At 68.2% G+C, this 25050-nt stretch overlaps 1 protein-coding gene and 1 long non-coding RNA gene across 2 annotated transcripts in view; one reads left to right on the forward strand and one right to left on the reverse strand.

Annotated features, from left to right (window-relative positions):
* Positions 1–19594, reverse strand: part of MAP2K3 (mitogen-activated protein kinase kinase 3) — a 30085-nt gene extending 10491 nt beyond the window's left edge. The window contains exons 1-9 of the mRNA XM_058283327.2: positions 19430–19594; positions 7928–7994; positions 7724–7772; positions 6674–6787; positions 5846–5965; positions 4646–4762; positions 3664–3715; positions 1284–1411; positions 340–417 (exon numbers count right to left, since the gene is read on the reverse strand). Of these exons, the coding sequence (XP_058139310.1) occupies positions 340–417; positions 1284–1411; positions 3664–3715; positions 4646–4762; positions 5846–5965; positions 6674–6787; positions 7724–7772; positions 7928–7994; positions 19430–19478 (774 nt within the window). The 5' untranslated portion in view covers positions 19479–19594. The remainder of the gene's footprint in view (positions 1–339; positions 418–1283; positions 1412–3663; positions 3716–4645; positions 4763–5845; positions 5966–6673; positions 6788–7723; positions 7773–7927; positions 7995–19429) is intronic.
* Positions 17978–24069, forward strand: LOC131274964 (uncharacterized). The gene is made up of 3 exons (XR_009182288.2): positions 17978–18715; positions 21726–21880; positions 23838–24069. It is a non-coding gene; the product is annotated as an uncharacterized lncRNA (long non-coding RNA).
* The last annotated feature ends 981 nt before the right edge of the window (positions 24070–25050 follow it).

Below are 25050 nucleotides of genomic sequence, written 5' to 3' on the forward strand. Positions count from 1 at the left end.
GGCTCATCACAAGTGTCTTCTTGCAATAACCTTTTGTTCGAAAGGACTTTTACCACTTTCCTCATGAAAGTTTCAGCTGACAAGGAACTCGTTAAATAACGCCCTGGGCTGTGATTTATCCGCAAACCCCAGGAGCTGCTGGGAAGGCTTCCCAAGTGAGGGAAATGCAGAGGTGCGGGCACCCCAGGCAGGTTAAACGTGAGGGAAGGGAAGGGCCATTGAACGCGGCCATTTTCTGAACGCGAGGTCCGTGGGCCGGCGTGTTTTCTTTGCAGGTTCCCCCCAGGGCCTAGATGACTTCCCGCCCCCAAAGCCCCTCTGCGCCCCCACGCCGCATACCATGGTGATGCCCAGGCTCCAGACGTCCGACTTGACGTTGTAGCCCTTCTGGTTCAGCTCGGGGTTGATCCTCTCCGGCTGTAGGGAGGATGCCGAGGTGTGGGGGCCCACCCAGGGCTGCGCGCCCAGCCCGCCCCGTGGATAGGGAAACTGAGGCCGGGAGAGGCCAGGGTCACAGGGCCCTGCAGGGAAGGGGAGGAAGGACCTGCATTCCTTCTAGGTTGGGGGGTCCATGTGGCTTATCAACCAAACTGGGGCATTTAGGGGCACGACTAATAACCAGGGAGCAGGACACAGCTTCCCACCACCACCACCCACGGCTCTGGGAGGAAGTGGGGAGGTGGCAGGTGGCCCGGCCTGGTCAAGGGGGGGGCAGGGGAGAGCTTGGCTAGGGGCGGGGCCTGGTCCAGGGAGGTGGGGCAGGGTGGGTGGGGCCTGGCTAGAGGCGGGACCTGGTCCAGGGGGTGGGACCCAGGTGGGGTAGGGCGGGGGTGGGCGGGGCCTGACCATGGGGGTGGGGCCCAGGCAGGGCTCACCAGGGGTGTGGTTGGGTGGGTGGGGCCTGGCTAGGGGCGGGGCCTGGTTGAGGGGTGCGGCCCGGGTTGGACAGGCCAAGGGTGTGGCTGGGTGGGGCCTGGCTTGGGGTAGGGCAGGGTGGGTGGGGCCTAGCCTGGGGGAGGGGCCTTGATAGGGGTGTGGCCTGGTCCAAGGGTGGGAGTGGTGGGTGGGGCCTGGCTATGGGTGTGGCCTAGTCAAGGGGGTGGGGCCTGGCTGTGGGCGGGGCCTGCCGAGGGGTGGGGCCCAGGCAGGGCTGGCCAGGGGTGGGGCCGGGTGGGTGGGGCCCAGCCAAGGGTGGGGTGGGTGGGGCCTGGCTGTGGGCGGGGCCTGTCGAGGGGTGGGGCTGGGTGGGCGGGGCCCGGCCGAGGGTGGGCCTGCACACTCACGGCCATGTAGGGCTTGCAGCCGGCGTCCATGGTCTTGGCCACGGAGTCCACCAGGTAGCCGCTGATGCCGAAGTCGCACATCTTCACATGGCCTTCCTTGTTGATGAGGACGTTGGAGGGCTTCACGTCTGCAGGGCAGAGGGGCCTCCTGCAGCCACTCCCAGGCAGCCCTGCGCTGCACCGCCCTCCTCCACGCTCCCATGACCCCGCTGGCCACACACATCGGGCGGCCAGGCCCCCCGCTGCTGCCCCCAGGCCTGGGCACCCATGGCTCTGCCTGGAGAGCCACCACCTAGCCTCCACCATCGGCACCCAAGGGTGGGATCCACGGGGACCAGGACTGCCCCTACTTCCGAGTCCTCCTGGCTGGGCGAGGCGGATCCGCTGACCTGGAGGGAACCTGGACACAACACGTGTCCACCTCTGGGGTCCTACGGGGTCACCCCCGAGCCTCGGGGCAGAGAGGGGTGCTCTGTGTAAGGGCTCAGAGGGCCCCCAGAGCCGCACAATCAGCAGGATGAGCTCAGGGCGGGCTTCACCGAGCAAGTCCACACCCAGGGCACACCCACGTACCCACCGTGCTTTCCAGGGGCACAAGCAGGTGAGGAAAAGCAGAGGGAAGGGCAGACAGGGCCCCGTGGGGCTTGGGGGCACTGGGTCTTCAAAGGGGCTTCTCAGCCTGGACTGTGGAATACTCCTTAGCAACACAAGGAATGACTGCAGTGGAGGGGGATGCCGGATGGTTGTTTCCATGAACAATAGGCAAAACTAATCTACCACAGGAAAGCAGGCCAGTGGCTGCCTCTGGGGTCTGGGGCACGAGGGCAAGGAACGGCCAGGAAGCCAGGGAACTTTCTGGGACAAGGAGGGGAGAAACAGCCTGCAGCTTGCGAGGGAGGACTGGTGACTACACTGCAGACAACTTACATCAAGATCATCAAAATACACTTCACAATAAAAAGCAGTCGGGATAAAGGTTCCTTCAAAGAGGACAGATCATCAAGCCAGGCCCTTGATATTGATGACTGTCCTTCAGAACCTTGTTCTTGTGAAACTAAAGTTTAGCCTAGTATTGTATATCGCCTAAGAGTTGCCTCCTGAAAGCCTCCTTGTTGCTCAAATGTGGACTCTCTCTAACACAAACTCAGCATGTAAATTCACTACCTTCCCCTCCCCACCCCACCCACCGTGGGACATGACTCCTGCGGATGAGCCTCCCTGGCACTGAGGCATTATTACCAAGTGCCAACAAGTGATGCATTTGGAAAAAGACCTAGACCAAAAAAGGGAAATACTAAATACAAATGAGTTTTTATGCCTATGAGATTTCAAAGTGAGTGGGGAGAAGCAGACGTGGCTCAAGTGATAGAGTGTCCGCCGACACATGGGAGGGTCCAGGGTTCGATCCCCAGGGCCTCCTGGCCCATGTGGTGAGCTGGCCCACGGGCAGTGCTGCTGCATGCAAGGTGTGTCGTGCCACACAGAGGTGTCCCCCGCACAGGGGTGCCCTATGTGCAAGGAGTGTGCCCTGCAAGGAGAGTCGCCCCACAAAAAAAGTGCAGCCTGCCCTGGAGTGGCGCCACACACATGGAGAGCTGACGCAGCAAGATGACGCCAACAAAAAGGAGACACAGATTCCCAGTGCCACCAAGACTGCAAGCAGACACAGAAGAACACACAGCAAATGGACACAAGAGAGCAGATAATGGGGGGAGTGGGCAGGAGGAGAGAGAAATAAAATAAATCTTAAAAAAAAAAAGACGGTGGTAATCAGAGGTTCTGAGGGGAGAGAGAGGGAAGAATAGGTGTAACATGGCACATTTTGGGGCCATTGGAATTGTTCTGCATGAGATTGCAATGATGGACACAAGCCATTATACATTTTGTCAAAACCTATAAAATTGTCAAGTGCAAAGTGTAAACCATAATGTAAACTACAGACCATGATTAGCAACAGGTCTTCAATATGTGCTCGTGAATTGTAACAAATGTATCACACTAATGAAAGATGGGGGGGGAGAGTGTGGGAGGGGGAATCCCCAATATTTATGATGTAATATTTATGTAACTTACAGCTTTAAATAAAAAGATAAAAAGAAAAGGAAAGGGAATCACACACACCCACACAAGACTCCCTCTACCAGCAAGCCCAGAGGGAGGCAGCCTGGCCGGCAGCCTGGAAAGGAACCCCTCAGTCCTGGGCCCCGGGGCACCCCTCGCCACACACTGCCTCCTGGGGCCTCGGTCGGCTCATTGTGCAGATGGGGAGAAGCCCACCCTTCCTGCAGGACTGGGCAAAGGTGCTGGATGGCAAGAGCCTGGGAGGCCCCTCCCCACAGGCCGGCTGGCCTGGGGTCCCACCAGGCAAGGGGGCACATACCTCTGTGGATCACAGACAGCTTGCTGTGCAGGTGCTCCAGGGCCCTCACAATCTGGCGGTCAGAGAACGGGGAGAAGGGGAGGAGGGGAGGAGGGGAGGGAAGGGCCGAGGGCAGGAGGGACGCGGGCAAAGGGCCCAGACAGGACCGTTAGCATCCCTGGTCACACCACAAGGACAGAGCAGGGAGACACCCACCCCACGACCTCTCCCTCCTCCCCCTCGCCGACCGGCCCCATTCCCCTGGCCACGGCCCACATCCCCGTGCCTGCCCCATCAGCACATCCCGCCACGTATCTGGTATCCTGCCTTTCTCTCCCCACCCAGGTCTGCCCAGGCCTCAGGTCCAAGCCTTTCCCAGGGATGTTGCATGCTGCAGACCCCTGACCAGAGGTTCGTCCCGCTCCCCACCAGGCTCCAGTAAAACCCAGCCTTTCCGCAGACCCCCCAACTCCTCTCCCTCCCTTGGCACGGCTAGTGGACTACAATGTGAAGCCATTCTCCCCGGGGAAGACACAAAGGGGAATCTTTGGGGCAGTTACCCCAAAGATTCTGATCATTGCCCAAGCAGGGGCATCTTGTAAAGATTTGCAGAGAATTTTAAGATGCAGTCACCATTGAGCACCAGCGGTATAACTGACTCTGTTCCCCTTTTTGCTTTGGCTGCCAGGATGCTGACTGGTTTTGCAGCCCTCCTCTAGGAAAAGCATCCGTTCTGGATGCTAACCCCTCCCTCCCGCCCTTTCCTCTCTTCTGTTTTGCTCTGAACAGGTCCCGGGTGGACCTCTGGGACCTCGATGTTACTAAGTCCAGAAGTTACACCGAAGGCCAAGAGCCGGGGACCTCCAGCCCTCCCCAGGCCCAGGTCTCCCGGCACAGGCTCTGCTGGGGGTGGGGCCCCAGCTGTGTCGACTCCGCCCCCCGAGGTAGGGCCTGGCCTCTGGCTGCACCTGGGACCTCGGCCAGCCTGGCCCGCGGCACTTACAGACACTGCGATCTCGCCCAGGATGTCCTCGGGGATCGTCGTGTTTTTCTCCAACACCTTCCGGTAGAACTTGTCGAGGGACGTGTCCATGAGCTCCATGCAGATCCACACGTCGCCCTGCGTGGGCCACCGGCGTTCAGCCCGGGCGGCCCCACCCAGCCACGCCCCGCCTGCCCACAAGCACTCAGTGCCCCGCCCCGGCCGCCCGCTTGCCCGCGCTCGGGCTCCATGCCACCGGCTCCTCTCTGTGCGCCGTCCTGCTCTGTACGCCGGGTCCCGCGGCAGCCTCCCCTGCCTGTCGCCACCTCTGCTCTCCCACCTCTGACCCCCAATTCCAGGTGCCAGAGACGCGGGCCTCAGACGCCGGCCTGGTGGTGTCCCTCTAACAGGGCCCTCGGGGACTGGCTGAGCAGCTCGGGCTGGGCCCCGGCCCGCCCTGGCGAGCCGCCCTGCCCCCACCCGGCTCTCCCCCCAGCCCCCACCCGGCTCTCCCCCCTGCCTGCCGCGCCCTCCTCCCCGGGCCGCCTCCTGGAGGCCGGGGCGGGCGTCCCTCGGGCAGCATCAGCCGGCGTGTGCCAGGCCTGCGTGCCCGGCGCCCTGGCGGCTTCTGCACGGACAACCCACCCTGGCACTGGATGGATGAGGCTAGCACGGCAGCCCAGAAGGCGCCGAGCAAGCACGCCCAGGGCGGGGGGCGGGTCCTGACGCCGGCCCCAGACGTCCACGGCCACATGGCAGCTGGAGGAAGGAGGCCGAGCAGCACAGCAGAGCCGGCTGTCTCCCTTCACCCCAGGCCGAAGACCCCGTATCCCCTCTACTCCTTCTGGCCTGGAGCGCCCAGTGCCTGAGTCCCCGCCCCACTGGCCCCTTGCCTCCCCCTGCGGGGCCGGGCTCCCGATGGGGCTCACTCCCCGCAGGCGGTCAGCCGGGCCCTGTGCCACCTCCCTGATCCTCCGTGGCCGTCGCTGGCCCAGCTTGACAGACGCCACGGCCGAGGCACAGAGCAGGCAGCGGTGAGGAGGGAGCCAGGCGGTGGGGGTCCCGGGCCCTCGGGTGTGCAGGGACCCGGCTGCCCTCACTACTGCGTCCCGGGGGCACCGGCACCTGGCGGTGCTCGGCAAGTGTTTGCCACATGCAGAAACAGGCGGCGGATGGAAGGCCCGCCCGCGCCCCTCCCGCGCCCCGCCCGCGCCGCAGCACCTCGCGGAAGAGGGCGCCGTAGAAGGTGACGGTGTAGAAGCAGTCGACTGTCCGCATGTTGACGTCCAGGTCCATGAGCAGCCGCTTCTGCTCCTGCGAGTTCACGGTGGCGCGGATCCGCTGCGGGCGAGGGCGCGGCTCAGGGCGGCCTGCGGGGAGCGGCCCCGCCCACCTGCCCACCGCGCTCCCGCTCCCGGCAGCCCTCCAGGGGACCCCAGGCCCGAGCCCACCTGCCCTGCTGCCCCCGTCTCCCGGCAGCCCTCCAGGGGACCCCCGGGCCCGAGCCCACCTGCCCCACTGCCCCCGCCTCCCGGCAGCCCTCCAGGGCACCCCGGGCCCGAGCCCACCTGCCCTGCTGCCCCCATCTCCCGGCAGCCCTCCACGGGACCCCAGGCCCGAGCCCACCTGCCCCGCTGCCCCCGTCTCCCGGCAGCCCTCCAGGGGACCCCCGGGCCCGAGCCCACCTGCCCCACTGCCCCCGTGTCCCGGCAGCCCTCCAGGGCACCCCGGGCCCGAGCCCACCTGCCCTGCTGCCCCCATCTCCCGGCAGCCCTCCAGGGGACCCCAGGCCCGAGCCCACCTGCCCCGCTGCCCCCGTCTCCCGGCAGCCCTCCAGGGGACCCCCGGGCCCGAGCCCACCTGCCCCACTGCCCCCACCTCCCGGCAGCCCTCCAGGGGACCCCGGGCCCGAGCCCACCTGCCCCACTGCCCCCGTGTCCCGGCAGCCCTCCAGGGGACCCCGGGCCCGAGCCCACCTGCCCCACTGCCCCCGTGTCCCGGCAGCCCTCCAGGGGACCCCAGGCCCGAGCCCAGCAGGGCCCCGCTCACCTTAACGGCCATGATGGTCCCACTCTGGGCGTGCCGCACCTTCTCGACCACCCCGTAGGCCCCACGGCCCAGCTCCGAGATGGTCACCAGGTCATCGGCCTCCACCTCGAAGTTCTTGGGAAGCAGAGAGAGAGGGGAGTGGGCGGCTGGGTTGGGAATCTCCATCACCCTTGACTGACAGCAAAGAAGACGCCACCCCAGCAGTCAGATCTGGGCTCCGCTCTCCCCAGCTGCTTCCAAGCTGTGTGACCTCGGGGAAGTCACCTACCCTCTCTGGGCCTCAAGCCACCCTCTGTAAAACGGGCACAGCATCAGGACCAAAGGACCGAGGTGAACTTTAAATAGGCTCATCAGTGAAAGAGGCCAGCTGGCCCGGGAGCTCGGTAAGTGCCCTTTTCCTCTGCTCCAACCCCACTCGGGGTGGAGGTGCGGGTAAAAACTGAACCATATATTCACCTACTACTACGCATGTACTATGTGAGTCCCCGTTGCAGGCGCTGGGGACAGAGAGCAGAAACACGGTCACCCTCTATGGGGGGAGACAGAAACCGCCACCCGAGGGAGGGGCGACAGCGCGTCCCACGCAGACGAGGGCGGCCAGACGCCTGACCGCGACGAGGTCCCGGGCTCAACCCCTGGTACCTCCTAAAAAAGGGACCCGACGGCATCAGCTGAGGACCGGCCCCAGCGGGGTCTCTGGAGAACCCCAGCAGGCCTGGGGGGGACCCGTGGTCCCCGCAGCGCGGCTGTCGACTGCTGCGTCCTCCCGAGTGCTCTGGGGTGACGTTAAAACGCCAGCTCCAGGCCCCCGCTGGGTCCGACTCAGAGGGTCCTGGCGGGCCCAGGAGGCTGCCGCTTGGTGAACGTGCTGTCCCCACGGGGGAGGCGCACCAGCTCGTGCAGGCCCAGGCGGGAGGCCCAGGGAGGGGACACAGGGGTGCGAGCAAGGCCAGCCTCCGCCCGGGCACCCCGGAGCCCACGGCCACCTCCCAGGGCCCCGGGGGCCAGGGGCAGGCCCGGGGTCAGGACGGAGGGGCCGGCTGCACCCACCCTGTCTCCGATGGTGATGAAGGTCCGCGAGTCCAGGTTCCGGGGAGGCCTGCGGGGAGAAAGCAGTGTGAGCCTCGGCCCCTGTAGGATGGAGAAGGAGGCTGGGGCCCCAGTGGACCTGTCCCCAGGGCCAGCGCAGGCCTCCCGGGCTGAGAGCAGGGGCAGGCCGGCCCCGAGCCCAGGGAGAAACCGAGGCAGACTCACGTGGGGTTGGGCACGGGCGGCTTGGACATGCAGCATATCCGCAAATCCTTCTTCCTCTTGGACTTTCCTGAAGGGGAGAGGAGCAGAGGCGTCTGGTCGACCGCGCGGCCAGCCAGTGTGGCCCCGGCTCCTGGTGGGCTGGACGCTGCTGGGGAAGGACGTCCAGGCCCTGACCCACCCCAAAGGGCCCCGGGCCTGGCGGAGGTGCTGGGGTCCAAGGTCAGTGCCCAGGGCGCTGGGCTCGGGGTCTGAGACCAGACGGTGAGGGTCGCCGAGGTCGGGGGCTGCGCGGGCTGCGGCAGGGGCGGGGGGCCAGGTCTGACCTAGGGCCCCCGACACGCGGCTGCCAGCACGAGCAGACACCGCAGGCCGCCAGGGAAGAGCCGGGCCGGGCCGTGCTCCCGCGCCGCCCGCCACGCAGGGCGTTCCCAACGGGGCAGGAAGGCCACCCAGACCCGGTGCAGGTGACAGGGGACCCCGGCCAGGTGCCCGGTGTCTGCCCCGCGTGGAACGCCACTGCTCTCAGTTCCGAGGCCCCGCGGGCGCGCTCGCCAAAAACAGGGCGTGTACGGCTCGCAGAACCCCAGCCAGGCCCCACTGCGTGCCTCGGTTTCCCCCCACAGCAGGGCGCAGGCACGGAGGCCCTGGCCGGCTGGTCCCCCACAGCCCCGACAGGCAGGGCCCCGGGCAGCACCGCCCGGCGTCTCCGCGGCTCAGACGCCAGGATGCTCCCCGGCGCCAGCACCAAGTGTGCGTGCAGTGGGTCTGCCCTCAGCCTAGCAACGATGGGGGGTGGGGGGGGCCGGACACGGCCAGGTCAGCAGGGCACTCCCCACTGCCGCACGCTGCCCCCCTGCTGGGGGAAACCGAGGTCTCACGAGGAGCCACGGTCGGGGTGTGGGAAGCGTGGGGCGTGGGGCCGGGCTCTGCTCCAGGCCTGCGGTGCCCAGCACGTCCTGCCGTGCCTCAGCTTCCCCACCGGCACCGCGAGGGGGTCGGACGGGGGGCCCGAGCCTCTCACTCCAGGCGGGAAGCCGTATGTGGTCACGGTGCTGACAGCAGCGCGGGCTGGCGCGGCAGCCCCCCGAGTCCGTGCGTGAGCCCCCCGACCCTCGGCGGCCCCCCAGCCCAGAGCTGCTGAACCCCCCCTCCAGACCAGCAATCAAAGGCCCTGCTCAGCACGTGGGCTCCCGCCACGGCTCCCAGCGCCGGGGACCCCAGCCCAGGGCCTCCGCCAACGCCTGCGGGTGGTCGTGCTGCGCCACAACACTCAGGCCCCGCAGCTGCGGGAGCGGCCACAGGCGTCTGCCGTGGCCGGTGCCGCCGTGAGGGCTCGAGGGCACCGCCACGGGGCGGGAGCCAGGCCGGCTGCCCAGAGCCGGGAGCCACGTGGCAGCACAGAGCTCCGCGGACGGGGTGGGGGTACCAGAGGGACGGGGACTCCCATGGGGGTTGAGGTTCCATGAGGATGGGGTCCTGGTGGGGACGGGGTCCCACTGGCCCCGCTAGGGTGGGCGGGCAGAGTGTACACAGCAAAGCAGGCACACGTCCCACCTCCAGCCCCTCCAAGGGGGCCGCCAGGGTCCCCTGAGGCCGCTGGGGGCTGTGCCCGCCTGCGCCCGCCTTGCCCGCCTCGGCTGCTGCTCTCGGGGTCACCGTGGCAAGGGCAGGGCCTCTCTGCCCCATGCCGAGTGCCTGTTCAGCCTTGAGGGGCTCGGACGGGGCCCACAGGGGCCCCTCCACCTGTGAAACGGGGACCCCACCGGCTGCTCACGGTAACGACATCAGACCCCGCCCTGAGGAGCCCCGGCGCCGAGCGGCTCCGCGTCTGACCCCACCCGGCCCCAGGAACCCGCGTCTCCTCGGATGGCTGCGGCGAGCTGCCATCGCCCATGGGCACACCCGCCCTGCGCTGCCACGCGGTCGTCCTGTCGAGGCGGCACGGGGCTGGCTCCAGGACGTGGCCCTCCCGCCTGCTACTCCAGGTGCTGCGACGACCACGCGGCGGGGCCTGGCCTCCTGCGGGGCACAGGGGGCCACTCGTCCCCAGCGCAGGCCAGGTCCAGGGGTCACTTGGGCTTGCCGATGGGAGACCCCTGGGCCTCCCGGGACCCCCGGCCAGGCCCCGACCGCGTGGCCTCCTGCCTTGCCGGACAGGCCTGCCACGCGCCCCCAGGGGCGGGAGAGGGCAGGCAGCCTGGAAGCCCAGAGGGCCCTGGGGCGCCCTGGGGAAATGAGAGAAACGCCAGACCTCAGGACAGCAGAAAATGAGAACCGCTCAGACCTCAGGACAGCGCTTCCTGAGGTCCCCGCCTCCCCCCGGAGCCAGCTCAGAAACCCCAGGCTGCGTCGGGCCTCAGGGTCCAGGCAGGGGCTCCAGGCTGCCGGCCCCAGGCCGACCACGGCGCTAGCCAGGTGCGCCCTGCCCGCACCCCAGCTCAGGGGCGTCGGCAGCCCCTGCAGCCCGCCCCGTCCCCCACGGGACCCGCTGTCCCCACCCCCTCTGAACCCCCGCCCCCGCCCGAGAACTCGCTGGCCCCCACCCCCGCTGCACCCCCACCCCCGGGACCCGCTGGCCCCCACCACCACTGCACCCCCCACCCCTGGGACCCGCTGCCCCCCCCCCCCCCGGCTCCGGGACCTGCCTGTCTGTCTAAAGGCAGGTGTGTGGGTGAAGCAACCCTGCCTGCCAGGCACTGGACGCAGGCACAGGTCGGGACGTGCTCCCTGACAAGGCGCCTCTCCCCGAGGTGCAAAGCTCCGCCATGTACGCCGGCAGCCTTCCCCGTGCGGGATGCCCTCCACGTGCTCTGCACCACCCGCGACGAGCGTGCACTTTTTGCCAACCAGGAAACGAACACTTTGTGTTAAGAACTTAAAACCCGCTCTGAGCTCGCAGGGCTGGACTGGGACGCCCCCAGGCCGTGCTGAGCGTGGCCTTGCCCCGGGCTCACCCTGCCCTCCTGCCCTGGCTGCCCAACGCTCGCCCTCTGGCCCTCGGCTGCCCCTGCCCTGGGCCCTGGGCTTCAGGGAACCCTGAGGGCTCTCCCACCTGCCCCCGCCTGTGGGCTGTCCCACCTGCTCCCCACCTGTGGGCTGTCCCACCTGCTCCCCGCCTGAGGGCTCTCCCACCTGCTCCCCGCCTGAGGGCTCTCCCACCTGCTCCCCACCTGTGGGCTGTCCCACCTGCTCCCACCTGAGGGCTGTCCCACCTGCTCCCACCTGAGGGCTCTCCACCTGCTCCCCACCTGAGGGCTCTCCCACCTGCTCCCCACCTGAGGGCTCCCCCACCTGCTCCCACCTGAGGGCTGTCCCACCTGCTCCCACCTGAGGGCTCTCCCACCTGCTCCCCACCTGAGGGCTCTCCCACCTGCTCCCCACCTGAGGGCTCTCCCACCTGCTCCCCGCCTGTGGGCTCTCCCACCTGCTCCCCGCCTGTGGGCTGTCCCACCTGCTCCCCGCCTGAGGGCTCTCCCACCTGCTCCCACCTGAGGGCTCTCCCACCTGCTCCCACCTGAGGGCTCCCCCACCTGCTCCCCACCTCTGGGCTCTCCCACCTGCTCCCCACCTGTGGGCTGTCCCACCTGCTCCCCACCTGAGGGCTCTCCCACCTGCTCCCCACCTGTGGGCTCTCCCACCTGCTCCCCACCTTAGGGCTCTTCCACCTGCTCCCCACCTCTGGGCTCCCCCACCTGCTCCCACCTGAGGGCTGTGTCCACAGCCTGCAGCTGGGCTGGGGATGCTCAGCGTGGGCTCCCACCTGCCCCTCTTCCTGGGCTTGGTAGGCTACACGGAGGACACGGGGGTCCTGGCAGGGGGAAGACATGGGGGTCCTGGCAGGGGGGAACATGGGTCCTGACAGGGGGAGGACACAGGGGTCCTGGCAGGGGGAGGACATGGGGGTCCTGGCAGGGGAGGACATGGGGGTCCTGGCAGGGGGAAGACATGGGGCTCCTGGCAGGGGGGAACATGGGTCCTGGCAGGGGGAGGACACGGGGGTCCTGGCAGGGGAGGACACAGGAGTCCTGGCAGGGGGAGGACACAGGAGTCCTGGCAGGGGAGGACACAGGTTCCTGGCAGGACAGATGACCCACTCGCCTCCTCAGGGTCACCGGGCCTGCGCCACGGTGACACCGGCGCGGGGGCAGCCGTGCCAGCTGTCGGAGGGAGGGGGCGAGGTTGCCATGGAGACAGCCCAGAAACCGGCTCACCGGCGAGTCAGGACCTGGCCCCGACGGCCAGGCCACCAGGGCTGCCCAGGTGCCAGCCCCACGGCAACAGTCGCCACAACAAACAGAGGCCCGGCGGCCGCGGCAGAGCGTGGCAGGCACGCAGGCGGGCACCCGGCCAGGCGGCGGTGTGTCCCCGGGCTTGCTCCAGCCCCCAGCGGCTCCACAGGGAGCAGGCGGGAGCCCCAGGCCACAAGGCTAGCGGCCACACAGCTGGCGGAGGGTCCCCGACCCGGGCACGACGCCTTGCGCAGCCACGCCGCCCCCTGCGCTCCTCGCACGAGCCCCTCTCCTGCCACGCGGCCTTTGCGCCCTGCCCTGACCGTCGTGGTGGGCGCGCCTCGCCTGCACCCGCCGGCTCCGAGGAGCCTTCCCGAGCGCCCCGCCGCCCCCGGCCCAGGTCCGTGCGCCCTGCTGGCTTCCCCTGGCGCGCCTCGCGGCACAGACCCAGGGGGCACGTTCCAGCCCCGCCTCACCGCCCTGGGTGCGCGGTTCCCGGGGTGAAGCTGGGACGATTCCACGGGGCCGCGGGGCGCCTGCTGCGATGGCCCCGGCAGTGCCTGGGCCTGTCCGCGAAGATGAGGCCCTGGGAGGGCACCAGGCCCCCGGCGCAGGCGCCCCCTTTGGTGCCCCACTCGGCCACGTGAGCGAGGTGCCTTCTCGCTCCTCCTGTAGGGAGGGGGCTGGAGGGGGCCGGGGGCGATGGCCTGAGCCAGGCCTCGCAGGGAGTAGGAGGGGCACGAGACGGGGCCATCACGGCTCACCCTGCCCAGCTTCCGACGACAGGAGCAACACCTGCTCCTAACTTGCTGCCCTCACGCACGTGCTTTGCAACATCTGGGCTTTTTCCCGTGTTTCCGGGTCCCCTGGGAGAATCCTCGCTGGTGCCGCGGCTGAGGCCCTGGGGGGCTGCGTGCAGCATCGGGGGCTGCCCCGACCCCGCCGCACGCAGCTGGCTGCCTCCATCCCTCGGGGGTCCAGAGGGACCAACGAGGCTGATGCTGCGCAGGGGGAACTGAGGCCCCGGCACGCCTCGCTGCTGTTCTCGGCTCATCTCAACTGCCCGCCCAAAGCGCGGGCCACTGCCCCCACCTAGCCGTTACCAGAACCCCGGGGCGTGGCTCCGTGACCCCGACCCCCGCGGCAGGCCCCGAGGCGGGAGGGGCCAGGCTCACGTCCACCTCGCGCGCAGTCTGCCCCCCGCCCAGGGCCCGAGGAGTGCCCGCGGCTGCTGCAGTGCGCGGCACAGGGCAGGAGGGCCTGGCACCTCTGGGCGCAGGGGCACCCGGGCACCCAGGGACCAAGCGCCGTGTGCCCCCAGGCCCCGGAGGCCCCGGCTGGGCCTCGGAGGGACGCCTGGACGGCAGAACCGGAGGGACGCGCCTGCCCGGGCCGCCACGGCGGGGGCTCTGAGGCCACGAGGAGCCGGCTGGCGCCCCAGGACCCGCTGCCCCTCCAGCCAGGCCAGGCCTGGGGTCCCGGGCCTCCCCCTCCTCAGCCCCAGGCCCTGCTTCTGCCCATTGCAAAACACGGAGGGTGGACGTCCGTCCCCGCCCAGCGGGGGCAGCAGACGGAGGGTCTTGCCCTTCTGGAGACGCCCAGCCCGGGGGTCCTCACTGCCTGGAGACATGACCAGGGTGCCCCCACCCCAACAGTGCCAAGCCAGAGAGAGCCTGGCTAAGAGGAGAGCCAGACCGAACCCCAGCCACCAGCCAGCCAGCAAGTACACGGAACAGCGCAACAGAACCCCCGCGGCGCCGGGTGCAGCACAGGTGGGCCTGGGGCTGCCAGGGGCGCCTCTGAGCCGGGCCGCCGCGGAGGTGGGGGCTGCAGCGTGGTCCAGGCGCCAGGGCAGAGGTCCTGGGGCAGGCAGGGCCTGCGCAGGCAAGGCGGAGGGGGCGCGGGCCCCTGCGGGGAGGGGACCCTAGGGCTGCCAGCTGCTCCCCCGCCCCGACCACCCTGCCCTGACACGACCCCAGCCCCAGCGCGCCCCACATCCCAGCAGGGCCCCAGGGCACCACGCAGGCTGGCTCCTTGGCTGGCCCCGAGGTCCCTCCGGCCAGCAGGGCCTCTGGCTCGGGCAACGCGGCAAAGCACCTGTCCTTGAAAAGCCGTCCTCGCTTCTGTCGCTGCCATGAGCGCCCCAGAGCGCGAAGTCGCCCCCAGGCAGGCTGGGACGTCTCACGGCCCCACATGGCCCCACTCAGGGCTCTGACCGCACAGGGCCCTGTTGTGCAGAGCCCGCCGGGGTTACGGGCCGGGGCCGGGCAGAGCGGGGCCCAGGCCCTCCTGCCCGAGGACCCCCACCCGCACCTCGGGGTGGGCCCAGGCAGACCAGCGCCAGGCGGCCGCACCGCAGCGGAGGGTGTGGGTGGGCAAGGCAGCGGGGCGCAGGGGCGGCGCGCACCAGCACCCTCCCCTCCGCCTGGCCACGCCTGGCCATGCCAACACCAAGACCCTGCTCTGCGCCCCCGGCCCTGGCTGTCGCCCGCTCGTGCCCGGGTACCCCCACCGGGCACCACGCGCCTTCCCGGCCTGGGAGCCCGGCCCGTCGCTGTGCACCCGCTGCTCCATGGCCCTGAGCGTGCGCCTCGGGCGGGAGGGCCAGGGTCCGCCTCGGAGCCGGGCACCGCGGGGCGCTCGCCGCCGCAGCCGCCGCTGCAGCACTCGCCCACACGCGCGCCCCACACTCTGCGCGGCCCCCCAGAGCCCCACAGGCAGACGGGGAGACCGAGGCGGAGGGAGGGACGTGGCGCACGAGGGTTCCGCTTCTTTAGTGGGGCGCTGGGTACGGGGTTTTTGTTTTTATTTACATTCTTCCACGTCTCCAGGCAGGTGGTGTTTTCTTCAGGCCTGTGATACACTCACAATAGTAAGGGAAGGACCGAGGCCCTGCCCGCAGGGAGGACATGGCCGGAGGCCGCAGGGCAGGACCCGCGCTGCACGGGGAGGGGTCGGTGCCAAGAGCAGGGGCAGGAGAGGCGGGCTGAGGGACGCCAGGGTGGCCCACGGCACCCCAGGGAGGGACCCGCAGGCTGGGAGGGGTGGCAGGACCTGTACCCGGGGCTCGGTCCTGGTAGGGGTGGCACAGAAGGGCCCGCCAGGCCGCCACTGCCCATCTGCCCTGCCCTGCAGGCCTGCGGCCCTTTACAACGAAGGCCTAAGTCGAAGCTTCTGGGGGCTTCGTGGCCCTGCCAGGCAAGTAGGTCAGTCTCACTGTAAAGGCTGGAGGGCAGTGGCCCAGGGGCAGGGATGATGGCTGGGGGGCAGGGACGGTGCCGGGGGCAGGGACGATGTCGGGGACAGGGACGGAGGCCGGGGAGCAGGGACAGCGGCCAGGGGCAGGGACGATGTCGGGGACAGGGACGGAGGCCGGGGAGCAGGGACAGCGGCCAGGGGCAGGGACGGGGCCGGGGGCAGGGACGATGGCCGGGGGCAGAGACGGTGCCGGGGGCAGGGACGATGTCGGGGACAGGGACGGAGGCCGGGGAGCAGGGACAGCGGCCAGGGGCAGGGACGATGTCGGGGACAGGGACGGAGGCCGGGGAGCAGGGACGGAGGCCGGGGAGCAGGGACAGCGGCCAGGGGCAGGGACAATGCCGGGCGCAGGGACAGCAGCAGGGCGCAGTGGGCCCTGGCACCCGGAGGCCAGGCTCACAGCAGGCTGCCCACCCTCCCGCCCCTCTGCCCCTGCACCCACGGGCGGTGCTGCAGTTCCCCCTCTAGGCCACCCACCGCTCCCCATCACCCCCAGCCAGCTGGGCCCCCGCCGCCACCCGCACACCACACCAGCACCCCTGCTGCCGGCCCCTTCCAACCAGAGCGGAGCCCCCTGACCACTGCTGCAAACAGCCTTGCCTTGCCCCCACCCTCCCCGCCGCCGGCACCCCCCCCTGCCACCCCAAATGTGCTGGCCGCCTGCAGGCGTCTGCGGCTCCGGCCTTCCTGGCCCCGGCCCACACCCGCCCCAGCCCACGCCCGCCCCTTGCTTCCCCGCAGCGTGTCCTTTTCGCGCTGCCTGGAGGCTCCAGCCGGGGCACCCGGCAAGGGTCGGGCACGGGACAGACCTGCGGACACACCGGGCACCCCGGCCCTCTGGCCCCCACTGGCCCTGCTCTGGGAAGGCCGAGAGGCAACGGGGAGGAGGGTCGGCCTGGGGACCCGGGACGGGGGGCCTGAAGTCTGGTAAACGCTGGCAGGACAAGAAGATCCCGCAGCCAGAGGGGCAGCATGCGTCATCGAGTCCTGTCCACCACCAGCAGCAGCAGACTCGGCCACAGCATCAGAGAGCAGCAGGTGCCCTCGGGTTGACAACCACCAGACCACGCTGCAGGGCAGACGCGCGTAGGGCCACGGCGCAGAGGAGGAGACCGAAGGTCAGAGAGGAGGTAAGACTTCCCCCGAGAGGCAGCAGTGTGGCGAGCCGGGCTCACACCCAGACCCAGCCAATGAGAGCCCGGCCCCGGCAGCGCGGCGTCCCTGGGGCCCGGGTCTCTGCCCCCCCCCTGACACGCATCAAGTGTGATGAGACCGCACTGCGGGTGGGGACACTGAGGCTTCCCGCTGGAAAGCCGGGCCCTGCCCAGAAGACAGACACAGGGCACAGCATGCAGAGAGTGAACCGACGAGACTCGTCCGACGTCACACGGCCGGGGGGCCCAGCCGGGAAGGGGCCCCGGGCGGCGGGCTCCACGTCACTGTCTCGCGGGGGCTCAGGGGCCCTTGGCCTTCCGCGACGCCTGCGCCAGGGGCGGGGGAGCGGGGCGCAGTCCCCAGGGCCCCAGCCGCTGCGCCACCGCCACCTGCCCAGCGAGCAGGAGGAAGCGGAGCCCCGTGCCTCGCCGGGGAAGTGCTGGGCGGGCCGGGGGCCAGGAGGGCCTGCGGGGAGGGGCCACCTGGGCGCCCGGTGCCCCTGCCACCCGGCCGGCGGGCGTGCACGCTGCGGTGAGTCAGCACGGTGCCCGCTGAGTCACCCCCCGGAAGCCTCCCGCTGCCCCCACCCTCCCCGCACGGGCCGGCCGAGAACTTTGCTCCCTTCAGGCCCCCAGCGACAGGCCGGCTGATAGAGAGTTTCCTGTGCGTCACACCAGGGGTGGGGGAAGTCCCCACGGTGCCCCCCGCCCCGGCCTCCCGACAGCCGGGCTCGGGGCACGGCGGCTGCGCGGGGCGGCGGGGCGGGGCGCAGGCGTGCTTCCTGCAGGCTCGGGGTCCAAGGGGGACGCCAGGGCGGCCCGGCCACCCCGGGGCCCGTGGATGAGGAACCACAGAGCGCTCCCCGACCACATCCTTCCCTGAACCCCAAACAGGCTGAGCCTGGGTCCCTGGGCCTCGAGGGGATGAGGGGGTGCCTGGCTCTCCTGACCCCCGTCCACACCCCCTGCCACCTGGAGCCACAGATCAGTCAACACCCCAAGCTGCAAATTCATCCTGGCCCTCTCTGCAGAGGGGCCCAGATAGGGCAGTGCCAAGCCCGAGGCCACACAGCACTCGGGGTCGAGGAGCAGGGCCCTCTCCCTTTACAAGTCTGCAAGTGTGATTTTTACTTAGACGAGGCACGCCGCGGCTGAGAGAGCAGAAAGGGCCCCCCAAAACCCACACGGCTTCCATCCCCTTCCTTCCCACTGGGAGGCACGGAGCACATCCGTGCCCTGCCAGGCCGTGGCCCCGAGTGCAGGGTGGAGAAGCACCTTACTGCCAGCACCCCCGGAGCGCCGCAGGGGTGGCCCCTCCCGGGCCGCCTCCCCCGCGAGCGCCTCCCGAGTTGGGCAATGGTCGGGGATCCGGCCTCCTGCTTACGTAAGATGTCAGAGGAGCTATGCTGTCCACCACCTCCCGGGACCCCGCACAGGCCTCCCGGCCCTGGGCCCTTCAGGACGGTGGGGAAGGGAACGGCCCCGGCAAGGGGTCCCACCGAGGTCCTCGGCCGCCCACCCCCAAGCTCCGCAGCTGCAGCCCAGAGGCACGTCCTTGACCCTGCCCGGCCGAGGCCTTTCCAACAGTAAAAATGGTAACAGCGACAGCACGGCAGCCACTGTCCCGTCCCGAGCTACGCTTCAGGGTCTCTGCTGACCCCGCAGCAGCACCCAGATTCGGAAAAGCACTCAGCGTTCCTCAGCTCAGGTCACAGTCCTGAGGTACACACCAGGGAGGCGCCCGGTTTACAGACGGGGACACTGAGGCCCAGAGCCGGGAAGGGGCTAGCTGGGGGGGGGGGGGGGACGTGGCAGGTGCAGCGAGCTAGGAGGCAGTCAGCTCACTACAGCCACGTCCAGTTTGGAAATCTCTCACACAACCCAGCCTGCTCAGACTCGGGCAAGCCAAAAACCATTCTTTCCTCTTCCTGCAAAAAAAAAAAAAAAAACCCCCTTTTGTCCTCCAAGACCGGTCCTCCCCCTCCCGCATGACAAATCCTGCTGCCGCCACGGCCGCCACCTCACGAAAATTTCCAGGAAGCCCGACTACTAGGAGAAGACAAGAGCAAGTCCTTCGCACAGCAAGCGCCCCGTCCGCCAAGCGGGCTGGCAGCCCCAGGTCCTGGAGAGGAGCCGGGCTCAAGAGGGTGAGTTTGCCCAAGTGCAGAGAGAACCCTGCACGGGAAGAGGAGGGGGCTGGACGCTTGGGAGCGGGGGGGCCCTAAGTCCTGTCTCCCAAGTCGCTGAGAGAGGTTCCCAGGGGATGCGGCTGCAGCCCAGGGTCTGAGCAGAAGCCCCGTGCAGGCCAGTGAGGGCTGGAGCAATGAGGGGGCCTCCAAATTTGGGGGTCCGGGGGCGGGGAGGGCAGGCTTCCAGCAGGGGAATTCTAAGCTGGGGTGTAGCCAGGAGCCAGGGTGGAGGTGGGGGAGGTACTTCGAGGTCCCCAGCAGCGGAGCACCACTGGGGCCCAGGTGAGGGGGGCCGCGTCCAATCCCAGCCTGGTTCCGGGAGTGGAAGGGGGGCTGGGTGGAGCCCAAGGACCCGTGCAGACCGGCGGATCGCCTGGGTCCGGCCGAGGGATCCGGCTAGGGTGCAGCCTGCGGCCTAAGTCTGGAAGTCAGAGCAAGGTTCCCGACCCGGAGAGGGCGCGTCAGGACCAGGGGCCCGCCTGGGTCCCGACCCGGGAGCTCTCAGGCCTGGGGTGCAGCTCCAAGGCCTCCACCGGGGGTCCGCGCGGGCTCTGGAAGCAGAGGCTGGGCACCAGCGGGGTCCCGGCCCGAGGCAGGGTGGAGAGAGGGCAGCCCGGCCCGGGAGGGCCCGCAGCAGGGCCGGGGGTCGAGCCGAGGCCCGGGGGCGCCTACCTTTGGGCGGGGGCACGCCGGCGGGCTGGCTGGGGGCGGGCGCCTCCATGGCGCGGGCGGGGCCGGCGGCGGGCCTAGGCCACGGGGCGGCGGGCTGGCGAGGCGCCGCGCGGGCTCATGGCTGGGCGGGCAGCCCGGGCGCGGCGGCGGCGGCGGGCGAGGCGGCAGCGGCGAGGACCAGCGCGGGCGGCGCGGGGGCCAGACTGGGCAGCGCCGCGCGCCCGGCCCCGACGGCGCCCGGGCGAGGCCCCGCCCCGCGCGCCGATTGGCCCGCCTGTCTCCGGGGTCGGTCCCGCCGCCTATCAAACGCCTGGCCCGAGGCCACGCCCCCCGCGCGGCCAGCCTCGGCCCCGCCCACTGCCTGTCAGGCCCGCCCCTCCGCCCGGGAAGCCCAGGCCCTCCAGGCCCCGCCCCCTCCCTGTCGGAGCCGGGGCCTGCCGGCTGCCCGTCACGCGGCTCCCAGGGCGCAGGCCCCGCCCCCCGCGCAGGCCCCGCCCCCCGCGGAGGCCCCGCCCCGCGCGCCCGCCTGCTGCCGGCTCCCGCGAATGCGGCGCGTGGGCGCGATCCCGGAGGTGGGCTCTGGAAAAACCCCGAGCTGCTCCAGTACTACGGGGCGGGCCCCGCGGGGCGGTGGGGAGGGCTGAAGGGCGCCCCGCGTGCAGCCTCCCGACTTCGCGACTTGCCGGCGGGGGCGCCCTGGTCACGACTCGGAGCCTCAGTTTCCCCTTGTGCAAAACGGTGACGTGACGGCGCCCGCGTCGGGGCGCCGCGGGTGAGCACCGGCCTCGGAGCGTTCGCCGCGTGCAGCGAGTGCTTGTTGCGTGACCGTGGAGGGCTGAGCTGTCCTCCCCTCCGCAAGCACCTGCCGAGCACCGTGCAACGGGGTGGGGTGACCTTGGCATGCCTGGAAGGTCAAGACTTGTCGCTCGAGCTGCGGGTGCGCCCTGTGCCTCACGTGGAGAGACTGAGTCTCGCAGGGAAGCAGGCGGGCTTGCAGTTGGTGCCGCGGGCTGCCCCAGGCTCTCCGGGCGGCCCCGGCCCCCTCCTCCTCTCCCCGGGACCCCCTCTGCTCTTTGGGATAATGGCCACTGGGGCCCAGCCTCCCTTCTGCGGGGACCTGGAGCCTCGAGGAGCCTGGGGAGCCAATGAGCAGCGATCAGGGGGCTCGGCTGGAAGCCAGGGGCTAGCGAGGGCGGGCAGGGGCCCCCCGTGCTCCCCGTGGCAACGCTGGGAGCACGCTGACCTCTGCGTGCCCGGCTGTGGAACGGGGTGACCCCTGACCCCGCAGGGCTCTCCCCGCACAGCGGTGGGAGGGCCAGAGGAGATAAGGAGCAAGGAGCGCTGTGCCAGGAGGCTTATCATTGTCGTTCCTCTCTTCCGGTCTCTTGCTCACTGTTTCCAAGCAGCGGGGTGGAAGGTCATGAGATGTGGACTCAGACCTGCCCCGGGCCGAAGCCAGCTCTGCCCCTTCCTAGCCTTCCATACGCCACTGCGCAGGTTCACGCCTCGGTTTACTTGCCCGTCCCACGGGGCACTGAGACCTTCCTGAAAGCACCCCAGAAGCTCACACTCCAAAGCGCTGGCCCGGCACCCAGGGGTGCCCAGGAAATGTGAGCTCCTCGCCACCCGGGGCGTTCCCACAGGGAGCCCCGCTGGCTGGGTCACTCCCGGGAGTCTGAGTGGCCCAGAGCGCTCTGTCCCTAAGGGGCCAAGCGAGCCTGGGCTGGTCATTTCAGACCCTCGGGGACTCCCATCCTCCCCTCCGTAAAACAGGGAGCGGCCACCTCCCCATCAGGGCGTCAAGCGCGGCCAGCTGGCCTGGCTCAGGCCCCCGGGGACTGCCTTGTCCACCCTGCTCCTAGGGATGGTCAAAGGTGAAGGCCGCCTGTGTCCTCGCTGGACCCTCTACTTAGAACCCCCCCCATGCTCCCCAGGGCTGGCCCCCCTCTTTCACGGTCCTCCCTCAGAGGCCTTCCCAGGCAGGTCCACATCGGTTCCGTTCCCTGCACAGCACCCCCCACCCAGGCCTTTCCTGTTGGCTCCCTTCTCATCTGATTTCCCTCTCGAGCGGGGGTTCTTAACAAGGGGTCCGTGAGCCGGAACTGGAATTTTTAAAAAACAGTCTTGCGGGCACGTGTTGGTGCAGGTGTGACGGATTTATTAAATAATACACAGCACAGTGGGGCCTTAGGAAGGGTCCGCGGTCCTCGCCTGACTGGCAAGGGGGTCCGTGAAACAAGAAAGGTGAAGAGCCCCTGGGCTGAGCACGCCTCCTCACCCCACCCCTGCCCTGCAGGAATTCTGCCTGTCTCATTTCCCGTGACGGCCCGAGGCGGTGGCACACGGTCGGTGCCTAATAACTGTCTGGGGAGTGAACGAAGGAAGGAAGGACAGAATGCCACAGACGCCCACGGAGTGACTCTTTTCCCGAGCCAGCCTCCAGCCCCTCGGGTGAGTCAGACAGACACGGGCCTGGCGCTCGCGGAGTTGTGGGGTTAGTCAGGGAGCCTGACACACAGGCCGGGCATCACAAAACCCCATGCGGGGTGCTATAAATGGACACATGAGCAGAGCGGAGGAAGGTGCCCAAACGCCAGCAGGGGCGGGTCAGGGAAGGCTTCTCAGAGGAGGCGGCTTTGAGGCCAGACCTTCTCTTGCCAGGCAGAGAAGCAAGGAAGGGCCCCCTGGGAGGAACGGCAGAGGCGCGGGCTAGGAGGCGTGCCCGCCGACGGGCTCGGGGCCGGGCAGGGCTCGCTGCACTGGGCCTGGGCACGGGGGGCCTGGGGAGGCTGGCCCGCTTCTGTCCCTGGTGGCTTCTTTGTGGCCGCGTCGCCGGCCTCCCTCTGCCCGGAAGCGGCACAGCCGGCTGGGGCCTCCGTGACCGCTCAGGAAAGAGAAGCTCCCGAAGGGGCGTTTGCCTTCTGTCACACGGTGCCGCTTGCACGGACTCCTGGAAAAGTCCCAAGCACCCTTCACTGTAGAAGGAGGGAAACGAGGCTCAGGATGGGAAGGGAGTGAGCCAAAGTCAGGATGTGGTGGGACCTGGGATGAGGGCAGGAGAGAGAGGCCGGTCCACACCCAGCATCAGGGCCGCTCATTCACTCCATCAGCAAACACTGAGTGAGCGCTTACTGTGTGCCTGGCACAGCACACCGTGGCCAGCGGGGCAGACACCGCTCCCTGCCGTCCAGGAGGTGAGGCTGTACTGGGCAAGGCAGACGCGCAAAATACACAGATTACAGCGTTACAGATGGTGGTAGGAGCCTGTGGAGGAAAGCGGGAACGGGGAGGAGTCCTCAGTGGCTGCAATCTTAGAGACGCCCAGTAAGGGTCTCCCTGGAAGGCGGTATGTAAGCGGGGGCCCAGTGGTGTGGGAGGAGCCAAGCAGGTATCTGGGCAAGGGCGTCCGGGCAGAGGGAGCGGCTGTGCAAAGGCCCTGTGGTGGGCGCGGGCGCGTCAGCGTGGGGGCCGGGGTGGCGGGGTGGCGGGAGACCAGGGCCCCCGTGCTCACCTCTGTGCACCCCTTGCACACGTGCTCATGCGCGCCCTCGCACCCTCTCAAGCCTGCAGGGCCCCTCGCACACCCGTGCAAGGCCACGCACCCCGCACACGCAGAGCTGCACGCCCGCACGAAGGCAGACGTGCCCGCGCGTGCGCAGGCCGGCGGGGGGGGCGCGCCCAGGCGCGCGCTTATTCCCGGGCGCGGCCCACGCGCACGCGCCCGGCCCCGCCTCCCGCAGGTGGGACCCCTCCCACGACCTGGCCCACCGCGCCCCCTGGCGGCCAGGACAGGGGCGGCCGCGGGCTGACCGCCCCGGGAGGACGACCACCCTCTCTGCACACTGCAGCAAGAGCGCGGAGCACACCCTCAGCCTGCCATGGCTTCCTAAGGCGGAAGCTTCCAGCACTTGACCCTGCACACTCGGGCCCCTGCCGCCCTCTCCAAACGTCCTCCCAATCCAGCCATTCCCACGCCAAGCTTGCTCTTTGCCGCCCCCCCCCCTTTGTTTGCAAAGGCTGTTCCCTGCTCTGGAAATGCCCTTCCCTGCGTTCCCCACCTGCGTTCCCCACCCCTTGTTCAAGGCGCAGTTCTAAAGTCAGGAAAGGGAGGTCTCTCCCTGACACCCCTCTGCCCAGTGCCCCGGCCCCCCATCTCGGTGGTCACCCTCTCTGTGGTGTCCACCTCTCCACCGGACCCCTGTGGCTCCAAAGCAGGGGTGGGAGCCGAGTCCACCAAGCCCCCTCTCGGGCTGCAGGCGGTGCTGTGGGGAATCAGAATGTGCCCTGAGCAGTCGGGGAAGTGGCGCCTCTGCTCCAGGGAGGCAGCTTAAGGAGAAAGGCTCCCAGAGCTCAAACAGGAGTGGGGCGGGAAGCACCCCTGCTTCACGCAAGCTGTCGCCCTTCTCAGATTAGTCAAGACTGCTGAACCGGAGAAACAGCCCGAAGGTCCATCGACCTTCGGATACACAAAACACAAATGTACAAGCCATGGACCACCATTCCGCTGGGAGAAGAAAGGAAATCGGAGGCTGTGACAGCACGGGAGAACCTGGAGACATTCTCTTGAGTGAAGGAAGCCAGGCACAAAAGGGAAAATATTGTATGGTCTCACTAATTTGAGCAAAATTAAACGTGGTAAAGTCTAGAGCAGGGGCTCTTAGCCTTTTTTGTTCCATGGACCCCTTTGCCAGTCAAGTGAAAACCACGGACCCCTTACTAAGTCCACTCCACACTGTATTATTTTTAAAATATGTCCCACCAGCACCAACATGTCCCCACAAGAATAATGTTTTTTTGAATTTCAATTCAAGCTCACAGACCCCTTGTTAAGAACCCCCGCTCTGAGTATAGGCTAGTAGGAGAGAGAATGTGGGTTGAGAATGGGAGCTGATGCTTAATGTACGTAGACTTTTTTTTTAAGAGAAACCCACTGACTGGGAAGACTTTGGAAAAAAATTTTTTTTAAGATTTATTTCTCTCCCCCCCCCCCCCCCAGTTGTCTGCTCTCTGTGTCCATTCGCTGTGTTCTTTTGTGACCACTTGTATCCTCATCAGTGGCACGGGAATCTGTGTCTCTTTGTTGCATCATCTTGTTGTGTCAGCTCTCCGTGTGTGCGGCGCCATTCCTGGGCAGGCTGCACTTTCTTTCGTGCTGGGCGGCTCTCCTTATGGGTGCACTCCTTGCGCGTGGGGCTCCCCTACACGGGGGACACCCCTGCATGGCACGGCACTCCTTGCGCGCATCAGCACTGCACATGGGCCAGCTCCACACGGGTCAAGGAGGCCCGGGGTTTGAACCACGGACCTCCCGTGTGGTAGGTGGACGCCCTAACCACTGGGCCAAGTCCGCTTCTCTATGTAGACTTTTTAATAAGGCTTATTGTAAAAGTGTGGAAATGAATAGAGTTGATGGTAACACATTATAGTGCGTATAACTAACATTGCTGACTTATAAATGTGATTGTGGCTGAAAGTGGGCGGTCTGTGGGCGTAAATGCCAATGAAAGGAAGCTGGAGAAGAAGCCAGGACTGTGTAACAGAGGTTTTGGTAGTGGGTGAAGACTGTGGTTAATAGTTTAAGGATGTCAAAGTGTTAAGAATGTGGTCCTACATGGAAAAAT

Source organism: Dasypus novemcinctus, chromosome 21 (assembly GCF_030445035.2).
Source record: "Dasypus novemcinctus isolate mDasNov1 chromosome 21, mDasNov1.1.hap2, whole genome shotgun sequence".
NCBI lineage: Eukaryota > Metazoa > Chordata > Mammalia > Cingulata > Dasypodidae > Dasypus > Dasypus novemcinctus.